The 19,805-nt window shown below is 51.5% G+C and overlaps 1 protein-coding gene across 1 annotated transcript in view; it reads right to left on the bottom strand.

Annotated features, from left to right (window-relative positions):
• LOC130198910 (sodium- and chloride-dependent taurine transporter-like) overlaps window positions 1-19,805 on the bottom strand; it is a 60,961-nt gene that overhangs the window by 10,842 nt on the left and 30,314 nt on the right. The window contains exons 6-8 of the mRNA XM_056422015.1: window positions 18,608-18,785; window positions 18,387-18,521; window positions 463-697 (exon numbers count right to left, since the gene is read on the bottom strand). Coding sequence (XP_056277990.1) covers window positions 463-697; window positions 18,387-18,521; window positions 18,608-18,785 — 548 coding nt within the window. The remainder of the gene's footprint in view (window positions 1-462; window positions 698-18,386; window positions 18,522-18,607; window positions 18,786-19,805) is intronic.

Raw genomic sequence — 19,805 nt, 5'->3', positions numbered from 1 at the left:
TATCGGCTGCGTAAGTAGCCGATGTTCGCTAAAGAAAGTATTATTGATATTAGTAAATGCATTGTAATAAGATGGTTGTGGCAGCTGTGGGGGCGGAGTCACCAATTGGCCTCAGCTGCTGGCAGATTGGAGTCTCAAATTGGCCTCGGCTGCTGGCTGATTGCCAATCAGCCGCGGGCAACTGGAGACTACAATCAGCCAATCAGCCGAGGGCAACTGGAGACTCCAATCAGCCAATGCCAACTGGAGACTCCAATCAGCCAGCAGCCGAGACCAACTGGTGACTCCAATCAGCCAGCAGCCGAGGCCAATTGGAGACTCCACCTCCACAGCTGCCACAATGGTATTGGTATAAAAATACAAATTAAATTGACTTTTTCTCGGTGCATATGTGTTAAAGAGGCAGTGTAACTAGTATATTATGTGTGTGTGTGTGTGTGTGTGTCGTCGGTGGACACTCACTCCCAGAACTCGGTGACGGGGGAGGTGTAGTTGGTCATGTTGGCCGCGAGCCAGAGGGTCTTGTTCCGCCGGACCGTGTCCTCTATGCAGAACTCGGTGTTCCAGGGCTGGTTGCATTTGGCCCAGGGGAGCTCTGGCTGGAAGCACTGTAACAGGTAGTAGAGCGCCCAGGCCAGGATCACGATGTAGTACACGTTCAGCAGGGACACGATCACCACGGAGGCGTAGCCGATACCTGGGGAGGGGGAGGAGCCAGAGTTTCAGGTGGGGGGAGGAGCCAGAGCTTTAGGTGAGGGGAGGAGCCAGAGCTTCAGACACGTCATTATGGTTCCTTTTCTCATTTATCTTCTCATGTTCCTGGTCTTTTAACTCCGATTTAATCTTCACTGTCGCCATCTTGTTTTTTGACACGAGAGGGCGGAGCTAAGCGCAACCGGACTAAGTATATATTTTTTTAAGTGACAAAAACGTTCATGATGTGGAAACACATGAAAAGGGGTAAAAGTTGTAAGACGAAAAACACAGACGAAGGACAACGCCGGGGTGGTGATCGGTCAATCACGTTGAAGCCCCGCCCCTAAAGCGTCCCTTACTTTTTAAATGAACATGAAGTACTAAATGATGACATCATGCTGAATAGAAAACTTGAAACTAGAGACTGATTGAGACTTGTTCTTACTTATGGTGTTGACATTGAGCATTTGAACGTCTTCCCACAGAATCCTCTTCTGTCAGACCACAACCTCATAACTTTTGAATTTATACTACCGGAGTGTACTCCGTTAGTCAAAAATTTCTACACCAGATGTCTAACTGACAGTGCTGTAGCTAAATTTCAAGAAGCGATTCCTTCTGCATTTGATTCAATACCACGTCTCAATATAATCAGAATCAGAATCAGAAACAGGTTTATTGCCAAAGAATGAATGTTTTCACAAACAAACGAGGAATTTTTTTTGGTGGAAGGTGCAACATTTGGACATGACAAACAACAATCAACGCAAGGAGGGAGGAGGAGTGGGAGGAAGAGGGAGGAGGAGGAAGAGGAAGGAGCGGGAAGAAGGAGGAGAGAGGAAGGTGGAAGAAGAGGTGGTAGTCCTGGGGGTGACAGTCAGTCAGTCCCGGGGTCCATTGATGAGCCCGACCGCGGGCGGGAAAAAGCTATTGGTGTGGGCGGAGGTCGTGGTCATGATGGACCGCAGCCTCCTCCCCGAGGGGAGGGACTCGAACAGGGAGTGTCCAGGGTGGGAGGGGTCGGCGACAATCTTTCTGGCCCGCTTCAGTGACCTGAAGGGGAACAGGACCTGGAGGAAGGCAGATTGCAGCCGATAACCCTCTCGGCCGAGCGGATGATGCTCTGCAGCCTGCGCTTGTCTTTGGCTGTGGCTGCAGGGTGCCAGACGGTGATGGAGGAGCAGATGATGGACTCAACGATGGCCGTGTAGAACTGTACCATCATCTTCCCTGGCAGGTTGAATTTCCTCAGCTGCCTCAGGAAGAACATCCTCTGCTGGGCCTTCTTGGAGATGGAGCCGATGTTCAGCTCCCACTTGAGGTCCTGGGAGATGATGGAGCCCAGGAAGCGGTAGGACTCCACAGCGTCGACGGGAGTCACACAGGATGAGAGGGGCGGGTGGGGCTGCATTCCTCCTGAAATCCACAACCATCTCCACTGTCTTCAGAGCGTTGAGCTCCAGGTTGTTCTGGCTGCACCAGGTCACCAGGTGGTCAGTCTCCCACCTGTAGGCGGTCTCGTCCCCGCCAGAGATGAGTCCAATGAGGGTGGTGTCATCCGCGAACTTTAGGAGCTTGACGGACTGGTGACTGGAGGTGCAGCTGTTGGTGTACAGGGAGAACAGCAGAGGGGAGAGAACACAGCCTTGGGGGGAACCCGTGCTGGTGGTCCGGGAGCCTGAGACGTGTTTCCCCAGCCTCACGTGCTGCTTCCTGTCGGTCAGGAAGTCTGTGATCCACCTGCAGGTGGAGTCGGGCACGAGCAGCTGGGAGAGCTTGTCCTGCAACAGGGACGGGATGATGGAATTGAAGGCAGAGCTGAAGTCCACAAACAGGATCCTGGCGTAGGTTCCTCGGGAGTCCAGATGCTGGAGGATGTAGTGAAGGGCCATGTTGACTGCATCGTCTGCAGACCTGTTGGCTCTGTAGGCGAACTGCAGGGGGTCCAGGAGTGGGTCGGTGATGGTCTTGAGGTGTGACAGGACCAGCGTTCAAAGGACTACATGACCACAGAGGCCAGGGCGACGGGCCTGTAGTCATTGAGTCCTGTGATCTTGGGTTTTTTGGGGGCGGGGATGATGGTGGAGGCCTTGAAGCAGGCTGGAACGTGGCATGTCTCCAGGGAGGTGTTGAAGATGTCGGTGAACACCGGAGACAGCTGGTCCGCACAGTGCTTCAGGGTGGAGGGGGAGACGGAGTCCGGGCCCGCTGCTTTGCGGGGCTTCTGCTCTCTACCCAGCCTGTTGACTGCTCTCTCCAGGATGACGAGGCGTCGCTGAGTTGATGGAGGGTGCTCCAGAGGTGTGAGCCCTGATGGGCTGGGGAGGGTGGGCTGATGGTCTGTGGCTTGTTGGTGGGGCTGTGGGGGATGGTCTCAGGACTGCTCCATTGTCTTTCAAAGCGGCAGTAGAACTCATTTAGCTCGTCTGCCAGAAGCACATTGTTCATGGAGTGGGGTGATTTGGGCTTGTAGTTGGTGATCTGCCTGAGCCCTCTCCAGACAGAAGCAGAGTCGTTTGCTGAGAGCTGCTGTTGCAGTTTCTCAGAGTACAGTCGTTTAGCATCTCTCACCGCCTTGCTAAACCTGTATTTGGACTCTGTGTACAGGTCCTTGTCCCCACTCCTGAATGCCTGGTCCTTCTGCAGTCTTAGCTTCCTGAGCTCGCTGTGAACCAGGGTTTGTCGTTGTTATAACTCACCCTGGAGCTGGATGGAATACAGCTGTCCTCACAGAAGCTGATGTAGGAAGTTACAGCCTCTGTGTACTCATCCAGGCTGTTGGTAGCAGTCCTGAAGACATCCCAGTCAGTACAGTCAAAGCACGCCCGTAGATCCTCCAGAGCCTCACTGGTCCACTTCTTGAACTTCCTCACCACAGGTTTGCAGAGCTTTAGTCTCTGCCTGTATGAGCGAATCAGATGAACCATGACGTGGTCAGAGTTTCCCAGTGCAGCTCGAGGGACGGCGTGATAGGCCCTGCTGATTGTTGTGTAGCAGTGGTCCAGAATGCTCTTCTCTCTGGTAGGGCATTTAATTAACTGTCTATATTTAGGGAGTTCGTGGCTGAGGTTTCCTTTGTTAAAATCCCGAGTACAATAACTAAAGAGTCCGGAAGGTCCGCTCCACACCGTATCTGTTCAGCGAGTGTCTGTTGTGCCTCGTTCACGTTCCCCGCGGGCATGTAAACTCCGGCCAGGATGAATGAAGCGAACTCCCCTGGGGAGTAGAAGGGTTTGCAGTGGATGATAAAGGATTCCAGGTCCGGCGAACAGTGCTGTAGAATCACCGTTACGTCGTTGCACCAGCCGTTGTTGAGGTAAAAGCAGATTCCTCCACCCTTTTTACCGGAGAGCTCCGAGACCCGGTCCGCTCGGAACAGCTGGAAGCCAGCGAGCTGGGCGCAGAGTCTGGTGTCGAGCCACTAAGCCATGATTCCGTGAAACACAGAGCGGAGGATGAGGAGAAGTCTCTGTCTCTCCCACCAGCAGCTGGAGTTCGTCCAGTTTGTTGCACAGTGAGCGGACGTTGGAGAAATATGCCCCAGCGCTGTCACGAGATCCCGTTTCCGTGGCCGCATAAGCGCCCGAACGTTTCCCTCTCCGCCGGCGTTTCACCACTGCGAAGGTGAGCACACCATTTACAAAAATGTCCAGTAACTCCACAGAAGTTAAAAACGTTGGAAGTAAATCCGCTGGAGTTGTTCCCCTGATATTCAAGAGCTCTTCTCTGGTGAAAGAGCTCTGGGAATCCCAGCAGAAAACAGTATTTAAAACGAAAACAATAAAAAACATCGCGCACCAACACACCAAGGCGACCTTTCGCGGCGCCATCAGATACTCCAGAGGACTCCTGGTCTAACTTTAGTCCGTCCCAGATTGATCATCTTGTTGATAGTGCCACAGGCTCTCTGAGAATGACACTGGACTCGGTAGCCCCTCTGAAGAAGAAGACAGTGAGGCAGAGGAGGTTTGCTCCCTGGTATAACCCTCAGACCCGCAAACTGAAGCAAACGTCACGAAAGCTTGAAACCATATGGCTGTGACAGGCGTGTAGCCGTCACCAGTAGGTTCCCCCCCCCCCCTAAGCACCAATAAGGACTGAGCAGCCAGAGGGATATTTGGTAATCACTTTTATTGCGACCGCCGACTGTGTCTCTGCTCTCCACGCTGACCCCCGATCTTCTGTCCCTGGTCTAACTTTAGTCCGTCCCAGATTGATCATCTTGTTGATAGTGCCACAGGCTCTCTGAGAATGACACTGGACTCGGTAGCCCCTCTGAAGAAGAAGACAGTGAGGCAGAGGAGGTTTGCTCCCTGGTATAACCCTCAGACCCGCAAACTGAAGCAAACGTCACGAAAGCTTGAAACCATATGGCTGTGACAGGCGTAGCTGCCACCAGTAGGTTCCCCCTAAGCACCAATAAGGACTGGAGCAGCCAGAGGGATATTTGGTAATCACTTTTATTGCGACCGCCGACTGTGTCTCTGCTCTCCACGCTGACCCCCGATCTTCTGTCCATCCAGCTCCTTTATGGAGACAGCCTCAGATACACAAACACATATCATCAGCTGGACTGGTTACCAATCTGATTAGCAATCAGTCCAGCTGATGACAATCAGACACCGTTCCCTGAACCACACCCCCGCTCCACCCACTCAGCAGCCGAGCCTAAACACACCCCGCTGCCACATACCTCCACCGCCCGACTTAGGCCGGGGCAACATCCGGCCTAACCTACTCCCTCCCCCATGAGAGCTGGAGAGGTCCGCCACGACCATCTGTGTCCCCGGCCTATGGATCACCTTGAAATTAAAGGCTGTAGCCAGATACCACCGAGTGATCTCGGGCGTTGGTATCTTTCATGCGGTGGAGCCATTGGAGCGGGGCGTGGTCCACCAGAGGTGAATGAGTCCCAGGAGGTAGTAGCGAGGGAGTCGACCGCCACCGGATGGCGAGGCACCTTCTCCACCGTGCTGTACCTGCCCTCCCTCTCCGATAGCTTGCGGCTGATGTACAGCACGGGGCGGTCAAACCCCCCTACCTGCTGGGACAAAACGGCCCCCAGCCCTCTGTTCGACGATCAGTCTGCAGAGAGTAAAGGAGAGAGAAGTTAGGTGTGTGAAGGAGTGGTTCCTCACAGAGAGCTTGCTTTACCTCCTCAAACAACAACTGGCACCGCTCCGTCCACTGGACCGGATCTGAGGCACCTTAGCGGGGCAGGTCAGTTATGGGTCTGGTCAGCCCAAGAAGTTCGGGATGAACTGCCTGTACAGCCCGCCAGCCCCAAAACTGCCTCACCTCTTTTTAGTCTTGGGCCACGGGCAGGCTGCATGGCGGCGGTCTTGTCCACCTGAGCGCACCTGCCCGGCAAGTGGTACCCCAGATACCGCACCTCTCCGCCCAACTGCACACTTCCCAGGGTTGGCCGTAAGCCCCGCCTGCCTCAGGGACTCCAGCATCACGCCACCTGCCGCACATGCTCCGCCCAGCTGGTGCTGTGTATGATCACAGCATCCAAGTAGGCGGCAGCATATGCAGCGTGGCGGACGCAGCACCCGGTCCATGAGGCGTTGAAAGGTGGCTGGGGCCCCAAACAACCCAAAGGGAAGCGTGGTGAATTGGTATAACCCAAACGGAGTGGAGAAGGCCGTTTTTTCCTTAGACTCTGGCGACAGAGGAATCTGCCAGTAGCCCTTGGTTAAATCCAGTGTCGTAAAGAAACGCGCAGTGCCCAGTTGGTCCAGGAGCTCGTCGACCCGGGGCATTGGGTAAGCATCGAACCGTGACACATCATTCACCCTGCGATAGTCCACGCAGAACAGAATAGACCCATCCTTCTTGACCACAAGAACAATGGGGCTACACCAGGCACTGTGGGATTCTTCTATTACCCCCATCTCCAGCATTGCAGCCAATTCCCGCTGAACCACCTTTCTCTTGTGTTCCGGTAACCTGTAGGGTTGTGACCGCACCGTCACGCCCGGAGGAGTCTCAATCTGGTGCTCTATGAGGTTTGTGCGTCCTGGAAGGAGAGAGAACACATCAGCAAACTGCTTTTGCAACCAGCAATGTCTGTTTTCTGGGTCCCGGAGAGACGGTCTTCACAAAGGAGCGAGGCCGGATTGGTGGATTTTGGGACCTCAGGCCCCAGCTCCTCTCTCTCAGATACCGAGGACACCAGAGAAACAGACTCCGCCTCCCTCCATGCCTTTAGGAGGTTGAGGTGGTAAATCTGTGTAGCTCCGCCCCTATCAGAACGCACCACCTCATAGTCGACATCCCCCACTCGCTGCGGTGACCACAAAGGGCCCTTGCCACTTGGCGAGGAGTTTAGAGCTGGAAGAAGGAAGCACACAAGTACCTTCTCTCCCGGTGTGAATTGTCTCAGCCTGGCACCTCTGTTGTACAGCCGCTGCTGACGCCCTGGGCCTGGAGCAAATTCTCACGTGACAGTTGACCCAGTGTGGAGCTTTGCTCGCAGGTCCAGGACGTGTTGATCTCGTTTTACTGGTGCTTGGCCCTCCTCCCAGTTTTCTTTAATGAGGTCGAGCACCCCCGTGAGTCCTGCCAACAACAGTTCAAAGGGAGAAAATCCTGTGGAGGCCTGGGAACTCCCAACTGCAAACAACAGAGAGTCAAGCCATTTATCCATTACGCTCATCGTCATTAATAAATTTACGGATCATGGACTTCAAAGTCTTATTCAGACGCCCACCAGACCAACGGTCTGTGGGTGGTACACACTGGTCCGAATAGACTTGATGCCCAGTAACCCGTAAAGTTCTCTCAGTGTTCTTGACATGGACTGGGTGCCCTGGTCCGTCAGAATCTCTTCGATTCCGACTCGGAGATGACCTGAAACAGCGCCAGTGCGACACTCTTTGCAGAAATGTTGCGCCAGGCACCGCCTCCGGTATCGTGTTGCGAATCCACGAAGACTAACACAAAGCGATATCCGCGTGCACTCCGTGAATGGCCCGATGAGGTCCATAGCGATTCGCTCAAATGGAACCTCCATTAATGGCAGAGGGCGCAAAGGTGCCCTCGGAATGGCCGGAGGGTTTACCAATTGACACTCCGGGCAGGACGCACACCAACGGCGCACATCCGCCGGATGCCCGGCCAATAAAATCGGGTCATTATCCGGTCCAGAGTTTTATCATATCCCATGTGACCAGCCATCGGGTTATAGTGAGCCACCTGAAAAATAATTTCCCGGCGGCTCTTCGGCACCAGCAACTGGGTGCTTTCCTGCCCTGTGTGAGTGTCACGGCTCACTCTGTACAGCCTGTCCCTGATCTATGTGAAGTGCGGATATGTCTGCGCTGCGTCAGGGTGCACCAGCTGACCATCAATTCGTATCACTGAGCGTAGAGTATCATCCCGAGACTGCTCGAGTGGAAAATCTTCCATGGAGTGAAACTCGGGAGCCGGAGGAGTCTCCCTAGGAGGCTCCGCCGGTTCCCCCTCCCGCCTGCAGTGTCGGACAACCTCGCGTCACCGCTGAGCACGGCGCACACACCGCATGACCCTGTCTGCTGTGAACACACCCCTGCAGCCTTCCCCATTAACTTGTCAAAGCCCGGCCAATCGGTTCCTAAGATTAAGGGGTGCGTAAGGCGGGAGCTAACCGCGACCTTCACGCTATGCTTTTTCCCGTTCAATTTCCGCTGACACTATGGGATACTCGTGAATGTCCCCATGCACACACCTTATCTTCACCCACAATGCCTCCACCAATGCCCCTGGTCGAACCAGGCTCTGGTGGATCATAGACTGTGTACAGCCGGAATCCACCATTGCCTGATGTATACCCCTGATTCTTACCGCACGCTGTATGTCGCCTCCCGGACCTGGGGAGGGTGTTGAGAGCCGGCAACCCGGATCACCTGGCCCACTTCCATCAGCGGACACCCCACCGGATGTGTCCGGCTGTCTGCACCTCCAACACCCTGCCCTGGTGTTTGAGGGATCACCTGTGGGTTGGGAAGGTGCCGTGCACTGGGGCCGGTATGGGTCGCATTAGGGACCGTGATCGCCTGGCCGGAGCCAGAGCTGTCACTGTCCACACCTGGCTACCGGGTGCACCGCCAGGTGGTCCTCCGCCCGGTGATGGCGGCTCCAGTGACGGGCCGTGGACAGCGGACCCACTTGCTGTTCCGGTCGGCAGCCCCTCCACGAACCGCCCACGACGACCTTCTCCACCGCCGCCTGCGCCTTCTGTGCTCCCCGGCTGCAGCCACCTCGCCGCGTATCCTCAGCCGCATGCAGACGCAAACGGCCGGTCGCCGGGCCCCATCGTGGCCTCGCGAAAGCCCGCCGTGATCCTCCGGAGTCAGACCCAGCCTATCTATCACCGCCCAGATGTCCGCGAATTGTGTCGTGTTGCTGGGGAAGCCCCAGGCCACAGTCTGCACTCTCCCGTGAGCAGGGGCAGGAGGCGACCACTCCCTCGGGCACAGCCGCATGCCTCCGCCACTGCCTCAACAGTTTCCAGGAATGACCAAGATCGTCCCCCGCCGTCATTTTTTGGAGTGCTACCCCCGCCAAGGGGGAAGGGATATGTGTGGCCGCAGCTGTCTGGGCGGCGAGCCGTTCCAGGGCGCGCGTCTGCTCCTCTGCCTGGGCCAGGAGCGTCCCCAGTATCTGCCGGCCTGCCTCCGCTTGGTCCTGCAACATCGCTGCTATCCTCCCCAGCATCTGCCCCAACTGAATCCATGGCTGGGTTGGCTGATCTGGGTGCTGCTGGATGCTCTCCATGTGCTTTGTTTTTTTGTTTGTTTGTTTTTTCCACACAAAAAAGAAATGGGTCCCACATTTGGCTCCAGTGTGACAGGCGTGTAGCCGTCACCAGTAGGTTCCCCCCCTCCCTAAGCACCAATAAGGACTGAGCAGCCAGAGGGATATTTGGTAATCACTTTTATTGCGACCGCCGACTGTGTCTCTGCTCTCCACGCTGACCCCCGATCTTCTGTCCATCCAGCTCCTTTATGGAGACAGCCTCAGATACACAAACACATATCATCAGCTGGACTGATTACCAATCTGATTAGCAATCAGTCCAGCTGATGACAATCAGACACCGTTCCCTGAACCACACCCCCGCTCCACCCACTCAGCAGCCGAGCCTAAACACCCCCCGCTGCCACAATGGCGTTCAACTAATCTGGAAGAATCCCGCTTAGTTTGGCGAGATAGTCTTAAAACTTATAAGAAGGCCCTCCTTAATGCCAGAGCAGCCTATTACTCATCAGTAATAGAGAAAAATAAGAACAACCCCAGGTTTCTCTTCAGCACTGTAGCCAGGCTGACAGAGAGTCACAGCTCTGTGGAGTCGAGTATTCCTATAGATCTCAGTGGTAATGACTTTATGAACTTCTTTAATGAAAAGATTTTAACTATTAGGGACAAGATTAATAATCTCTTGCCCTTAACCAGTGCCAATCTGTCCTCAAGTGGAATGGCCTTGGAAACCGCTGTATGCCCTGGTGTATATTTGGAGGGCTTTTCTCCCATCAACCGTGACCAATTATCGTCAACGGTTTCTACTTCTAACACGTCTACCTGTCTCTTGGACCCCATCCCGACGAGGCTGCTTAAAGACGTTTTGCCTTTAATTAGATATTATCAATGTGTCTCTGCTAACAGGCCACGTACCACACTCCTTCAAAGTGGCTGTTATTAAACCTCTCCTGAAGAAGCCCACTCTGGATCCAGAGGTGTTGGCTAACTACAGACCGATCTCTAACCTCCCCTTCCTCTCCAAGATCCTTGAGAAAGTGGTCGCAAATCAGTTGTGTGACTTTCTACATCATAATTGTTTATTTGAGGAGTTTCAGTCAGGATTTAGAAAACACCACAGCATCGAGACGGCACTGGTGAAAATTACAAATGACCTTTTAATGGCAGCAGATAAAGGACTCCTCTCTGTACTGGTCTTGTTAGACCTTAGTGCTGCATTCGACACCATTGACCATGACATCCTGTTACAGAGACTGGAGCAGTCGATTGGCATTTCAGGCACGGCACTAAGTTGCTTTAAATTCTATTCATCAGATGGATCTCAGTTTGTATTTGTAGACGATGACGCCCCGATGACCACCAACGTTAGTCACGGAGTCCCACAAGGTTCTGTGCTTGGACCAATTATATTTACCTTATACATGCTGCCTTTGGGCAATATTATCAGGAAACACTCCATAAACTTTCATTGCTATGCAGATGATACTCAACTATATCTATCGATAAAACCAGAGGAAACCAACCAACTAAGTAAATTCAAGCATGTCTTAAAGACATAAAACATGGATGACCTGCAACTTCTTGATGTTAAACTCAGACAAAACAAGTAATTTTACTCGGCCCTGAGCACCTCAGAGATCAATTATCTGCTGATGTGGTTTCGTAGACAGCATGTTCTAGCATCCAACACCACTGTAAAGAATCTTGGCGTGATCTTTGATCGACTTGTCCTTTAACTCTAATGTAGCAAATCTCAAGGACTGCATTCTTTCATCTACGTAATATTTCAAAAATCAGTCACATCTTGTCTCAAAAAGATGCAGAAAAATTGGTTCACGCGTTTGTTACTTCGAGACTGGATTACTGCAACTCCACAATGAGGAGGTTTGTGATTGGACGGATTTTGCGGCAGCTGCCAGAGATCCGGTGAAGACACGGCTTCCTGCCGGCCTTCACGCCGCCGGCCTCCTGAGCGCTAAGGAGCTTATCGGTGACCCCTCAGGTTCCAATAAAAAACCCAACTCTGACAACACAATCCCGGTATTTATAACGCGCACGCACATCCTTTAAGTCGACAACAACAAACAAAAGGACATCGTGTTTCTTATCGCCGTTCCTGTTCCCGTTGCCGGGGAAAATTTCCACGGCAACCAGGGACTGTTAGGGTTCCTGTCTGCTCCTAGTGTGTGATTCCCTGTCTTGTTTCCCTTCTGTCTGTGTTGTGTTGTCTACAGTATCTACCCCCGGTTTCCGCCCACTGCCACGCCCGTTCCGTTGGACCAGCTGTGATGAGTTTCTGGTAATCACCAGCAGTGGTTATAGCAGGGGTGTCCAAAGTCCGGCCCGCGGGCCAATAGCGGCCCGCGATCAGATTTCATACGGCCCGCGACATCGGTCATATAATGTGTTATTTGTGGCCCGCCAGATCTGTCAGAATAAATAAATCATAAACACTTGAAAGACGTAATTCCTCCTTTCTAATGTATCTGGCTCTGCATCCGTGGCGTGAACCCTTCTCGAAACCTATTTGCCATGGCGACGGCAAAAAAGGAGAAAAGTTGATAGTGAGGCCGCTTTCAGGAGCGGTGGGAATTACTAGTGTTTCCCATACCATGAGAACAGGGTGGGGGTCCGCCCCATTGAAATGGTCTCTATAGCGCCAGATTACAACATAAGTAATGTCAGGTTGTTTTATTCAACTAACGGTCGTATATTAATGATCGTATCTACACAGCGGCATGTCATTTCTGTCTCACGGGTGGCTGCTCACACTTCTCCTGGCTCGGTATCGCGGCGGAGCTCCGCCCCCACGCACAGACAGGTGCGCACATACAGGTGAGCGCGCCCAACCAGCCGGCAGAGAGCCGCCCAATATGTCGCGGAACAGCAAACCAACACCTCTGCTCCCACGGTGGTGAAGACAAGTCGCCCTCAGAGTAGCTCTCTGCTCCGGGTTCAAGAGCAGAGACGAGGTGGGCGCGAGGGAAATGCAGATTCTTTTATTTCAAGATCTTGTTTGAGAACTTCACATATTACAAACTACACGGACATGAAAACTAAGTCATTAATAAATAAAGAGCGAAATGACTGTCGCCGACTTTCGTAAATGTGTACGTTATGACGTTAATCGTTACGCTATGCGCGACAGACGAGATTCTTGGAGACTTGCCAGGTGTTACCTCTCAGCGTTCCAGCTGTTGCCCTTCAAAACAAGAGCTCAACATTGAGCATTATGGAGAGTGGCCAGACAAGCCTGCAACCCCGTTTTAAAAAGAGGTGTAGTGGAAAGCCCATTTTATCACACATAGAAAAAAACTTAATGACTCAGACATATCTGCACTTGTTTTGTTTTTCAAAGGTTGCGCGTTATTGTTATTTTGAAAAGATATGCAGTGTCACTAACAGGTTAATTGCAACGTTATGTAACTCATAGAAATGTAAGGTATTCTATATACAGCTTTTTCATTGTTATCTGACTGAATGAAAGGCAGACTTGGTTATATTATATGTGGTTACATTGTCATTTAAAAAATAAAAGTAATTGTGACAGTAAAAATAAATTGTTTTATAACAGTGTATTTTCATGTAACTTTTGTGGTTTAAAAAATGTCTAAAGGAACTATTGGCCCCCGGGCATCTTTACTTTATCACAATTGGCCCTAGTTGCAAAAAGTTTGGACACCCCTGGGTTATAGGGACCATGTCTTTCTCTGGCGCGCTGTCAGGTCGTTCCGGTAAAACCAGTCAGGTGCCCCCCTGGTTCAGTAGCAGCGCACAGGCTCAGTGGAGTTGCCCTCCCGATGCCGGATCAGCAGAGAGCGGTTGAGTTGCCCTCCCGACTCTGGAGTGAGACTGCCAGTTTTCCCCGTGATGAGATTTGTTTGTTTCTTGTTTTTTGGTTTTGTGCATTCAGGTCAATAAAATCCTGACTTTAATTCTGAAGCTACTGTGTTGCGTGCGTTTGGGTCCTCCACAACACTCACCTCCCATAACAGAACGACCTGACCACGATGACGGACCCAGCCGCAGCAGCAGCTTCACTTTCAAGTGATCGAATGGCAGAGCGCAAGTTATTCTCAAGGTGTCCTCCTCGGCCAACACTACAGGTGCCGAGGACCCACTGACCTCCCAGCATACTTTCTAGACCCGGATGGCGGAGATAGGAGGCCTGTTGCAGGAGCCACACTGCCGCTCACCCTAACGAGCCAGCCCCACACGGGAGTCGCCCAGCACCCGCGGGAGTCTTTTTGTTCCTTCACCCGCGTTCTGCGGTGAGCCGCCCGGAGGCGTAGAGGGTTCAGTGCTCCAGTGATTTGTTGTTGTTACCCGCATGTACGCCGCGATATGGCTGTGGCTTCTGCATTGTATGGTCCGCAGTTTGTCATTCCTGTTAGAAGGCAGTTGGAAATTAAATATTGTTTTTGGTAGAATATGTCGGCATTTGGGTCCTCTCTCTCAAGTATATCTGTGACATATCAGACAGAACGAAGCCACTAATAATGGACCTTAGCCTTCAGTTACCGCTGCACGGTTCCTGTCATTAAATACGCTCATGTTCTTCCTCGAGGAGATGTGGAGTCCTCCGGCCCTGAGCCACGACGACGCCTGTCCCAGTGTCCGCCGGGTTCCAGTCCCCGATGTTCCGGGTTCCAGTCCCCTGTGTTCATCGCTTTATCTCCAGTCCTGTGTCTGTCACGCCTTAGTCCCCTGATAACCTGCCCCAGTCCCTGCACCTGCCACCGCCCAGACTCGAGGTTCACGGCCCCTCGTGTTCAGTCACTGCCCGTCCCCTATGTCTGCCCGAGTCCCCAACCTGGCCGTTTCTGACCCCGAGGTTCCAGTCCCCGGTTCCCGCCCCGTGTCTCCAGTCCCCTGATGTTCTGCCCAGTCCCCTGTGTTCCGGCTGCCTCTAGTCCCTGATGTTCCGCCACCGTGTTCCATCGCCGTTCCAGCCCTCGAGATGTTCCGGGTTCCAGTCCCTTGCACTGGCCGCCAGTTCCAGTCCCCCGGCGTTCGTTCTAGTCCTCAGCCCGCCACTGCCCAGACTCCGAGGTTCCAGTCCTGCTCCACGCTGGCTCCAGCTCGATGTTCCCAAGTTCCAGTCCCCGTGTTCGCCACCGGCTCCAGTCCTCGGAGTCCCATCACCGGTTCCAGCCTCGTGTTCCACTCCGCCTCCGGCCCTGCTCAAATTCCCGGGTTCTATCCTGCCTCCGCCCGCTCCAGCCCAGCTCCTGACCTGCCCCATCTGCACCCCAGTTCCCTGCACCGCTCATCTGTAATTTTGTTCTCATGTCCTGCCGCCATCGGTCCATGAGCCCCTCATCCTCAGACCCTAACCACCTGTTTGTTCTTCTGGCTGTCCCAAGTCCCGCGGTGGCCCACGAGTCCCCCTTCCTGTCACCCCTGGCATCCGCCGAGCGAGATAAGCTGCCCGCCTATCTATTTTGGTGGCGCCTTCTAGGGACGTTGGTAAATGTACGCGAAGGACGTTAATCGAAGTTGGCCGCCAGATGACGCGCGACAGACGAGATTCTGAGACTTGCCAGGTGTTACCTCTCAGCTCCAGCTGTTGCCCTTCAAAACAAGAGCTCAACATTGAGCATTGCGGAGAGTGGCCGCGATTGCTTCCGCAACCCCTGCTTTAAAAGAGGTGTAGTGGAAAGCCCATTTATCACACAGAAAAAAACTTACTGACTCAGACATATCTGCACTTGTTTTGTTTTTTCAAAGGTTGCGCGTTATTGTTATTTTGAAAGATATGCAGTGTCACTAACAGGTTAATTAAATGCTATGTAACTCATAGAAATGTAAGGTATCTATATACAGCTTTTTTTCATTATCTGACCGAATGAAAGGCAGACTTGGTTATATTATAAGTGTGGTTACATTACCATTTAAAAAATAAAAGTAATTAGACAGTAAAATAAATTGTTTTATAACAGTGTATTTTCGCGTAACTTTTGTGGTTTAAAAATGCCCAGTGAACTATTGCCTCGGGCATCTTACTTTATCACAACTGGCCCTAGTTGCAAAAGTTTGACACCCTGCTATAGGGACCATGTCTTCTCTGGCGCGCTGTCAGGTCGCTCCGGTAAACCAGTCAGGTGCCCCCGGTTCAGCAGGCAGCGCCACAGGCCTGTGAGCGTCTCCCATGCCGGATCAGCAGAGAAGCTGTTGAGTTGCTCCCGACTCTGAGTGAGACTGCCAGTTTTCCTGGTGATGAGATTTGTTTTGTTTCTTGTTTGTTTTGTATTCAGGTCAATAAAATCCTGACTTTAATTTGAAGTTACTTTGTGTTATGTATGCTTAACCTCCATAACACTCACCTCCCTATATTCAGGGATGAGAATTGATAAGACGAACCATTCCATGCCTTATCACTCCTGTCATCGATTCGCTGACCCTTATCGATTCTCTTATCGATCTTATTGGGCAAGGGGTGAAAAAGAGCACAACGGTTTATTTACATTAATTTTCTATAATGCTGCACACTATATACAGTATGTATACATACACATTTACATTTTTTAATAACCAAAACATTTATACATTATTCTCTTGGAACTTAAAAATAAAACTTACATAACTTAAATAAATGTATTCTGTTTAATTTAAACATGTTCCAGAAATTACAGTGTTCTTCCTTTTTTAAAGGGTATATGAACTGAGCTGCCAAAAAATGAAAACTAGTGGTGGAAAATACCAAGTGTGCAACCATCAATTGTATGGATCATCAACCATTCTTGTGCAGAAAAATAAGCATGTCTGCTTTCTCCGGGAGGATACGCGATCTCTCAGAACTTATTGTGTCTCCAGCCGTGGAGAACACTCTCTCAGGTGGGCTGGAGGATGAACACAAAGATATGAGGAGGTGGACAAGACGTGCTCGCTGTAGCCTGTGACCCAGACAGACGACCAGCCTCTGAACCAGTCTGACTCTGAACCTCATCAGCTAAATTGGATTGCAATGGAGATTATTTATAAAGTGAAAGCTGGTTTACACAATGAACGCCTCCCCATTTGGCCCGGCCCCCTGAACAATACCAGAGACGCGTTCCGATTTTTTTTTTTTTTTTTTTTCACCTGGCCCGCTGCCGCTGAGAGAGATTTTGCAGTGGAGACGCTGGAGAAAATGTGAAGTGGTGCTCCTCACAATAGAACATACCTTTGATGGGACGTGGTCGCTGGCCTCGCCAATCAGCGCTCAGATGTCCACAGCGCTTGGGAAGTTAGGTTAGCTTGAATGTTAGTCCGCCACATCTGCTGCCGTCACGCTGCACGGTGTAGCTTATTACTAACAACAGCACCCGGGTGACGTTAAAACATTTATGTGATTTAGCATGTTTTAGCATCGATACTTCATTATCAGAGCAAGCACTTTAATGTTTGCCTGCTCCGAAAGGCAATACACAAGTAGCAGCGCCAGCCATCATACATTATTGGTGTGTGAGTACACTTACCTCACACTGGGTACTTTTTTGTCGCGGTGAAATGGAGCCAAACTTCTTTAGAACGCCTCAATGCTAGTTGCCATGTTTGCTGCAGTCTGAAGAAGAAACTAAAAGTTCACTTATGCTAACGCCACAGAGGACCGTTAGCAGAACCAAGAAGCGAATTTGGCTGACGATCCCAAATAATTCTGAGTCACTGGGGAACCGGGTTCTAAAACAGAACCGTTCTCGGCGCTCATCCCTACCCATAACAGAACGACTCTGACCATTTATGGACGTGACCCAGCCGCAGAGCAGCAGCTTCACTTTCAAGCGGATCATCTGCAGAGGGCGTGTTAGCTCTCAAGGTGTCCTCTCGGGCCAACACTCAGCAGGTACTGGAGGACCCATTGACCTCCCAGCGCATTTTCGGGACCCAGATGGCGGAGATAGGAGGCCTGTTGCAGGAGCTCACACTGCGCCTGCTCACCTCGAAAGCGAGCCAGTCTCGATGACGGGGAGTCGCCCAGCACCCGGTGAGAGTCTTTTGTTCCTTCACCCGCCCTATGGTGGAGCGTCTGGAGGTTGCAGGAGGGTCTACATGCTCCAGTGTGGATTTAGTTTCTCAGCCAGCAGCCCCGCAGATGTACGCCTCGGACAATGCTAAGGTGGTATTGCACTGTATGGTCCGCGTGTTTGTCGTCCTGTTAGTAGTTGGAAATTAAATATTGGTTTTTGCAGAATATGTCGGCAATTGGGTCCTCTCTCTCTGCGACATCTGTGACTTATCATGACAGGGACACATCGATTTCGTTGCACTCGCAAAAATGTGTAACCTGAGGATGTTTGTGTTTGCGTAAAAGTGTGTGTAATAAAAGTCTTCAGCCTCCAGGACTTATTTCTTGTTTAAAATTTTCGTCACTTGTAATTTTCTTAAATATATATAAAAATCTTGATACATAGAGCTTTTATTTTGAAACTACGGTCTTGTTTATCTGTCCAGCTTTTTTGTCTATTTCTATGAATTTCATAGGCTTGTTTTTAACTCTCTCATGTATTTGTGTGTTTCTTTGTCATTTTCTATTGTATATTTTAATTATTTTATATTAAGTTTCATTGGTGATCATCACGCACCAGTCGGCGAGCCAAAGTCACGTCACTGGTTAGTGGACTGGTGATTTTGAAGCCTCGAATTTGGCACGTTAGCCGTCGCCATCTTGGTTTTTGTTGCAACCAGAAGTGATGCGAGAGGGCGGAGCCAAGTGCTGCCGAACAAGACTTTTGTTATTGCAATTAACATTTTTATGACACACGGAAAGGGGTTAAAGTTATAAGACGAAGGACAACACCGGGGTAGCGACCTGTCAATCACAAAGTAGCCCCGCCCCTAAAGCCCACCCTGCTCCACGGCCCGACGGAGTAAAACTGGTCCGATTGCAAAGAGATGCAGAAAGAAAAAACAGATGAATAAAGTGGATTTAAACCGTGATAAACCCCCTGAGTGGCGCCCTGACTGACCGGTGAAGATGGGGCACAGCTTGGCCCAGCAGGTGATCCCTCCCTCCGAGGTGTACTGGCCCAGCGCCACCTCCAGGAAGAACACCGGCAGGCCGCCGCCGAACAGGAAGATGGTGTACGGGATGAGAAACGCACCTGTTGTGGGGCAAGAAGGGTCAAAGTGAGGCGTGGCCTTTTCCAAAAACGGGACGCGACTGACCGGCTCCTCGCCGTCGACCTACCTCCGCCATTTTTATAACAAAGGTAAGGGAACCGCCAGACGTTCCCCAACCCGACGAAGCCTCCGGCCACGGACAGGACAAAGTCCAGCTTGCTGGACCACTTCTCCCTCTGGGGGGTCTTGCCCTCGGCCTCGGGCCGCGTGCCGGGGCTCTTCCCCGGCGACGGCTTCAGGTGTCTCTAGAAGTCCGGCCAGTATTGAGCTTTTGTGCCATGCTGCCGGGGGGGAAAAGACAACACTTATTGTTATGGTTTATTTTTCTTTGAAGGACACTGAGATGAAAGACAGGAGGGAGGGGGGGGGGAGAAGACTCAGATGGGGGCGGAGCCTCAGGGAGATAATGCCGTCTCCTTGCGTGGCGGCACCACACAAGCTAAATTGCTAATCTGGCTAATCTGAACACGGAGGTCATTCGGACACGAGGAATGTTTCGCAGCTTTTATCCGTCAGTGGAAAACAATCTACATTAAAATATATCTCAAAAATCTATATTTGTAGAGCTTCACATTATAAAAAGATCACCCCCAAAATCGTATCTATGTATTTTTATTATTTTTTTTATTGGACTGCTTTCTTTCGACCAATTAATTCGCCTGAATGTCCCTGAACGTCTCTTTGCTGTGACCTTTAACCCCGCTACGGGTAGGTAGGTACATAGGAGAGTATAACTATTGGAATGAATGAATGAGGTTCTCTATAAGGCTACAACTTTTTGAAAAGGGGGGAGTTTCCTCTTCAGCTTTCTCTCCTGCAACGGGATCGAAGTCGGCCCTCTCTGTATTCCCAATTTAGAGGGACGCATTCCCGAAGCCCCCAGCTGCGGCTTGAGTTCACTCTCTTGGAAAACCGCCTTTCCAAGAAACACGGGATTCGTTAATACTCGCAGGTGTCGGGTTTCCAACCGCAGAGGAGAAACCCTAATAGGGACTGGAAGAACTGGGAAGACGTGCCAAGGCTGTGACTTAAGCTCCACACCGGCTGGCACATAACAAAAGAACAAGCAGCGGGACAATGGGAACGCTGTAATTAACTGTAAGATACAAGATTCATTGAGAGGGGGCCAGAGGGATGGGGGGGGGGGGTATTACCTCCTCTTCTAAGAGGAGCCACATCACGTACTTCCCCTTTAACCCTTGTGTTGCCTTCGGGTCAATTTGACCCGATTCAATGTTTCACCCTCCTGTCGCCTTCGGGCCAAT

The sequence above is a fragment of the Pseudoliparis swirei genome, chromosome 9 (assembly GCF_029220125.1).
Source record: "Pseudoliparis swirei isolate HS2019 ecotype Mariana Trench chromosome 9, NWPU_hadal_v1, whole genome shotgun sequence".
Lineage (NCBI taxonomy): Eukaryota > Metazoa > Chordata > Actinopteri > Perciformes > Liparidae > Pseudoliparis > Pseudoliparis swirei.
This window is presented reverse-complemented; position numbering and strand designations above follow the sequence as displayed.